The following is a 6,880-nucleotide window of genomic DNA, read 5'->3' on the forward strand; positions in this document are numbered from 1 at the left end:
CCACTGCAGAGGTGCCAGCAGCCCAGAGAGGATCATGGCAGGACACGAATCATGGGATGACAGAGGTCCCCAGGCCAGCAAGGTCCCCAGACTCTCCGTTTTGACCTCCCCCACCCCACACACACATCAAGGAGGCAGCACATTCTGCTGTGCTGGCAGAATGAGGGACGCTTTGCCCCGTTCCCACATCATCCTCCGGCCACCAAGCCCCTGCCCCACCACCCCCACTCCCGCTCACTGATCCAAAATTCCCCCTACTCACCCCTGTCCTCTCACCTGCCATCACCTCCCCATCAAACGCCAGAGTCTCCCTTTGCCTCTCTGGGTGTTTCGTGAGCTCCCTTTGGTGCACCCCAGCACAGTGAGCTCTTCTCACTCCCAGCCAGCAATCCGCCGGGAAAAACCGGTCCCAAAAACCTTCCCCACATCCGCGCCAGCTCTGCGGGTCTGGGGGGGCCGCGGCTGGCCCCCTGCTCGCCAAGAACAATAGCGCCTTGTTCCAGCCCGGCTCCGTCCTCTCCTTCCTGGGCAAAGCCCTGGCCACTCTCACCTCTACGTTCCTCTCGCTGTTTCCCAGCTCCCTCCTGCCAAATCCCCGTTCCCGAGTGCTTCTCCTCCCCGCGGGTCCATATTAAGCTACATTCTCCTTTCAGCTGGGTGGAAAACAGCAGTAATAACCATGTGGAGAGAGCCGTGCCCCCCACCTCCACTTCCCTCCCACTTTGGGGTTCAAATTTCATTTCAGCAAAAAAGCTTCCCCCGCCTCCAATTTCTTCCCCCAAACCGAGTCGCTGTCGTCGCGTCTGATCTCGGCAGGGGCCGTATGGATGCTCAGCTCCTCCTGGTTCAGGATCTGCTGCCAATCTGGACCTCGCAAACTGGTTCTCACACAGCTACCGCCTAGCACCTCCCTCCCAGCAGTTATTGTCCCTCCTCAGCCACCCCAACCCAGCTCACTCTCCTGCCACCCTGCTCTCTTGTCACCCTTCCGTTTCACTGCCGCCTTGCTCCTCTGTCACCCTGCTCCACTGCCATCCTAGTTCCCTGCCACCCCTCTCCCATGGCACCCTGTTCTCCTGCTCCCCCTTCATCCCACTCCCTGCCACCCTGATCCACTGTCACCCTGCTACCCTTTCCCCTGTGACCCTACTCTCCCTGTCCCCTTGTTTTGTTGTCATCACACTCCATGCCACCCTGCCCTTCTGTCACCCCTCTCCAACGCCATCCCTGCTCCCTGTGTCACTCATCTGGTGCTCCACAGGGTGCTCAGGCCCATGCTTCTGCTGGGCACATCCAAACCAAACCAAACCAAACCAAACCAAACCAAACCAAACCAAACCAAACCAAACCAAACCAAACCAAACCAAACCAAACCAAACCAAACCAAACCAAACCAAACCAAACCAAACCAAGCCGCCAACTTCGCCAGGCAAGATTTATTCCTGGCATTTTCCCGGGGGGCCAGCGGGGCTGGCAGCTGGCAGGGAGCAGAGCGTCCCTGCTGCCTCCAGCCCAGCAGCCTCCCTCTTTCCTGCAGCTGAGGAGCTCATCTCCCTCGCCCAAGGCGCTCCATCCTCCTCCAGATATTTTAGGCCCAGGTTTTGCAAGGAATGTTCAGGCGCTGAGCCCAAGCCGATGCGCTGAAGTCAGCAGGAGGCGAAGAGGGAAGAGGAAAGAGGGAAGAGAGAAGAGAGAAGAAGGGAGAGTGTGCGTGGGGTTTGAGGCCCTGGAGGCGGCATCAGCAGCTGAGGGATGGGATGGGATGGGATGGGATGGCATGGCATGGCATGGCATGGCATGGCATGGCATGGCATGGCATGGCATGGCTTGGCATGGCATGGCCCTCTCTTCCTGGAGCTGGTTTAGCAGTGGGAAGGGCAGAGGATTGGAGCTGGAGGATGCCAGAACTGCTTCCCTCTCCCTCTGAGAGGATCAATACCACATTCAGCCTCTCCTCTGTCTCCCTGCATTGTGCCAGGCCAGGCTGCACCAACACTCTCCCTCTGGCATGTCATGGGATTTGGAATGGGAAGGGGGATGCCCAACACTGTCAGTCCCTTTCACTGGGGAGGAGAAGGAGATGTTTTTGCCAGGGCGGTGTGTCCCCTGCAAACACCTGCCCAGCCCCACCTTAGCACCCAGGATCTCCATGCCAGCCTCGTCCCTGTGCATCAATCTTTGCCTGCACACCAAACCCTCCCTGTGCACATCAATACCTGCCTCAATAGCAAACCCTGCCTGCAAACTAAACTCTGCCCATGCACACCAATCCCTGCCTGCAGCCCCTGCCTTGCACACCAAATTACCTGCACAGCAAACCCTGCCAGCACACCAAGCTCCACCTGCACACCAAACCCCTCCTGCACGCCAGTGTTTGCCTGAGCACCAAACCCTGTCCACACACCCTACCTGCACACCAAACCCTGCCTGCACAGCCAGCACTCCCGACGCTGCCCAAGCACGTGCTGACAGCTCCCACTCGCACTCCCCTTCCTGCTGCACCCCACTGACCCCCGGCATCGCCCCAAACACCATCCCCTGCTCGGCACCACGCCGGCACCGGGACAGCCCATCACCCCCGAGCCCGGGGGCTCTCGCAGCACCGAGGGAGTCCCCGGCACACGCCAGCCCTGTCACGGCCTCGCTGGCACGCCGCGGCCGACGTGCTCCGACAGGTGAGCCCCCGGGGCAGCGTTCCTGCCCGGGCCGGCAACTGTCCCCACCGGGCAGCCGGTTTGCCGGCATGTTCCTTCCCAGCACGTCCCTCCCTCCTTCCCTGCACATCCAGCCTCTCTCGGCCGGCGAAAGGGGGGAGCCGACAGATTTTAATGAGCTCCCCGGAGGCATCGCTCCGCACCCCCCATCCTCCCGCCTCTTCCCGCGCCCGGGAACCGATGCTCTGAAACACAACCCTCGGTGGCAAGCCTGGAAAAAAACCACAGGGCACATTTCCCCCCGCCTTTTCCCTTCCCTCCTCGCCTCCCCCAGCTTTTTTTTGCTCTCCTGCCGATGCCAAAGACCCAGCCGGGCTCTTGTGCTTTCACTCGCAGCTGCAGCTGCCGATTTTCGCTGTAAGCCCTTGTGCCTAGAAGGCCCAGAGCGAGGGATTCTGGGACGCGGTGATTGAAGACAGCACCAGCACGGAGACCATTGCTCAGACTTTCCCTGTCTGTCGCCCCAACGCTCAACCCACAGAGAGGGAGGGAAAAAAAAGAAAGAAAAAAGGAGGAAAAAAAAAAAAAAAAAAGAAAGATGGAGAAGGGAAAAAAACCCCACCGGACTGGCGCTCGCCCCTTCCCACCCACGCCTTGAACACGCTCCTATGTGCCAGCACTGAGCACCCGGGCAGGCAGCACACGGGGATGGGGTGGGCCCCCCAGCCCTGTGACACCCTGGTGAACTCCCAATCCAACACCAAATCCCACCAGAAGTGCGCTGGATCCCTCCCACTGTTCAGCCCACTGTACATCACCCTAAAAACTCCCAGTGGGGAGCTAAGCACAGCCCAGTTATTTCCCTTTTGTGTTATTTTTAAGGAAAATAATAACAAGGCAGCTTTCAAGCCAGTGTCTGCAGCACAAGGTGAATATTGGGGTGTGGGTGCGAGGGGTGGTGACAAATGAGCACGATGCTGGGTCCTCGTGGGAAGCTGAACGCTCACCACAGCACTGGGACTGCCAGGATGTGCCCCAGAGCCAAGCAAACACCCTGGGAACATGTCACCATGTCCCCACTGCATGCAGAGCCCCCTGAGGAACAAGGTCCCCAGCACCCTGGGTGTCCAGACACGCCTGGGAAGGTCCCATGGGATCAAATCCTTGCCCTCCAGCACGGGGCCAAGGCATGGCTCAGCGTGTGCCCCGAGGCAGAGCGGGAACAACTCCAGCCGGGACAGATGGATGGATGGACACGGATGGGAGAGAGGGAACCAGGCTGTGACCCCATGCACCCCTATGCCAGCAGAGGAGGGGGTGTGCTGAGCATCTCCTGGCCAGCTGAGCCCTCACATCCCGAAAAGCTCCCCCAGCATCACCGGCTCCCCAAGGACCATGGCCGGAGCGCACGGCGCATCCCAGCCCCGAAGTTTGGCGGGCAGTGAGGCGGGGAGGGGACGGCAGTGGGGGAGGACACACATCTGCGACGCATTCAGGGGCCATCCCGCATCCGGGCAGCCCGGCCACAGCCCAGCATCCAGCCGGCCGGCCCCAGGGGGGGAACGCTGCCATATCACCAGGCAAAAATCCCCCCCACATCCCTCCCGCTCCTGTTACCGAGCCCGGAAGAAGGAAACAGCCCTCCCCACCGCTGCCCTGTTTACCAAGAGCTGGTTCCAAGCACTCGGGAGAATAGCAGGAGCATTTCAAGGCCCTGTTTCCACTCGGCTGACACACACTATTTATAGAAGCCCACAATTCTCCCAGAGCTTTCCTCGGGATCTCAGCAGAAATAGCCTGCCCCGGGTCTCTGCTGCCTCCTCTAAGGAGGCCAGGGCAGCGCCAGCCCCCCCAGGCTTCCCGTAACCTTCCATGGGCTTCCATGGCTTCTCCTCTGCCGGCCGCCCCGCTCCGGGGATGTCCTTGGCTACCCCGTGGGCGCCACGGTGCCAACCCCTCTCCCCCAAACCGCCTCCACCTCCTGCCCGGCCGCCTCCCGGCGGTGGCTCCGGCCGGTGTCGGGGAGGGAACCGGGCTGGGGCTGCCGGGCTACAGGGGGGACACGCCAAGAGCCGAGCGAAAGCCACCTCCCGCCTGACTGCATCGGAGCGCGGCAGAGCCCCGGGGGACTCGCACCGGGGATGGAGTTGGCCTATTCAGGTTACAGAGACATGGCAGAGCGGAATTTGGCGCCGCGCCATCCCTTCTCCAGCCCCCCCCTCCGCCCTCCTCTTCCACCCCCCGCTCCCCACCACCACCACCACCCTCCCCTGCAAATTCCACAGCCCAGCAGGAGAAGCCAGTGTAAGGGGACACCTGGGGGGGCGAGGAAAGGGGGAGAGGCTTCGGAGGGGGGGCCTCGATTCAGACCACGGGGCCCCAGTTTGGACCACGCGCCCCCGACTCAGACCACGCCGGCAGCAGGGTGGGAAAGAGAGCGGGGCAGGATCTGTGCCCGGCGCCCCCGGGGTTCGCTTCTGCTCTCTGTCACGCCAGGATAAATCTGGAGTGACTCCACCGCGCGCTGTGGCACACAATGAGCTCACCCCGCTGCTTTTGGGGGGCTGTCCTGGCAGCCACGGCCAGGCGGGCTGGATTCACGAGGCCACCTGGTCGTGGGCACAGCCACGTCGTCCCCCCAGCACATAAACAAGCGGGGACTCAGGTGTCTCCACCTGCGTTGGCCTTGGGGACATCAAGCACAGAGGGTCTGGCGTCAGCGTGACCCTGTGGGGTGACTCCAGTCCCCGCCAAAGCCATCGCGGTCCCCCGTGGTCCCTGTCGCAAGCACCGAGGGGCCTCGCGGGGGGGGGGGGGGGCGGGGGTAAATCAGCTGATCGATAAAAACAAATCAGAGGGGGGATGACAGGCACGGGAGTAACAACCGCTCGCCGAGCCCCGCGCCACGGACCACGCAACTTCACCGACGGGGCTGGGGGGAGCCTCCCGCGCCCCTCGCTCCGCAGCCTCCCGGGAGTGCCCCCGCTGGGCAGCCCCCGCTCCCCCGAGCCGGCCTGCCAGGGGAAGGCCGTGGGAGGCTGTGCCCCGGGGGGTCCCCCTGTTCTCCGGGGAGCCCCCCTAGCCCCCCGCGCTGCTGACAGGCTCTGCCTTCTAGCGGCCGGAGCCGGCTCTGACAGCTGTCACTCACCGCTCGCACCCGGGGGGGCAGAGCTGGGGGGCGTCCAGGGGGAGGCGGCCGAACTCGCGGCCATGGCAGCCCCCGCGCAATGGGGGGCTCGCCCCGGGCCCCCCGCGCCCGCACGCCCCTCCCCACCACAAGTGCCATTAAACTCCGGCAATTTGGCACCAACTCGCCGCGCAACTTCAGCGGAGGGGACGGCGCGGGGGGGGACACATGCACGCGACACGCCGCCTCCTCCCCCCCCCCGCTCTGCCCAAACGGGGTGTCCCGTGTGTCCTCCCCCCCTCCCAGCCCCACACAAAGGCGGGGGTCCCCGGTACTCACCCGCCGGCTCCTGCGCTCCGCGCCCCTCGGAGCCCGCCCGCTTGGGGAGGCTCCTGCCGCCCGCCTGGGCTGCGTCCTGACCGGCCGCGGGGGTCCCGGAGCCCTCGGCACCGCTCGCCACCTTCAACGAGAGCATTTCCAGCGCCTCCTGCTCACATTCTCCCCAGGCAACTCCGCTCCTGCCAGCCCGCCCCCTCCTCCGTCCCCTGCCTGCTCTTTCCTCCTTCCCTCTCCCCCCCTCCACCCCTCTATTTTATTTTTTCCGGGATTTTCTCTCCCCTCTACCGCTCAGCTTATTTTTTTGCCCCTTTTTTTCCTTTTTTTTTTTCTCCCCTTTTTTTCACCTTTTTTTCCCCCTTTTTTTCCTCCTCTTTTTTTCTCCCCCCCCCCCTTCGCCTCTCACACACACACAAAAGGCAGCGGAGCGGGAGGCGGAGGGGAACCGACCTCCCCTCTGCGCCTCCGCCGCTCGCCGCCTGCGGAAAGCAAAGAAAGACACAGCGCAGCAGAGCCCTAGCTTGCCGCTGCCTCCCCCCTTCCTCCTCCTCCTCCTCCTCCTCCTCCTCCTCCTCCTCCTCCCTCCTCCTCCTCCTCCTCCTCCTCCACCACCACCTCCTCCCTCTCTCTTGCCTTCTGCCGCTCCCGGCTTTGTGGGGGCTGGGATAAAAGGGGGGGAGCAGAGCCGGCGGCCAGGCGCGCCCAGCCCCTCGCTCCTCTCTCCGTGCGCGGCGGGGACCGCGGCTCCGCTTCGCTCCGCTGT

At 63.3% G+C, this 6,880-nt stretch overlaps 1 protein-coding gene across 3 annotated transcripts in view; it reads right to left on the minus strand.

Annotated features, from left to right (window-relative positions):
• The window catches only part of AHDC1 (AT-hook DNA binding motif containing 1), a 48,536-nt gene extending 41,864 nt beyond the window's left edge, over window positions 1-6,672 (minus strand). The window contains exon 1 of one of the 3 annotated variants that reach the window (XM_050983224.1): window positions 6,121-6,672. In XM_050983224.1, the coding sequence (XP_050839181.1) occupies window positions 6,121-6,256 (136 nt within the window). In that variant the 5' untranslated portion in view covers window positions 6,257-6,672. Of the gene's footprint in view, window positions 1-550; window positions 1,050-6,120 lie in introns of those variants that run through there. The other 2 variants (XM_050983223.1, XM_050983222.1) reach the window with 2 other exon arrangements.
• Window positions 6,673-6,880: the final 208 nt, after the last annotated feature.

The sequence above is a fragment of the Serinus canaria genome, chromosome 23, assembly GCF_022539315.1.
Source record: "Serinus canaria isolate serCan28SL12 chromosome 23, serCan2020, whole genome shotgun sequence".
Lineage (NCBI taxonomy): Eukaryota > Metazoa > Chordata > Aves > Passeriformes > Fringillidae > Serinus > Serinus canaria.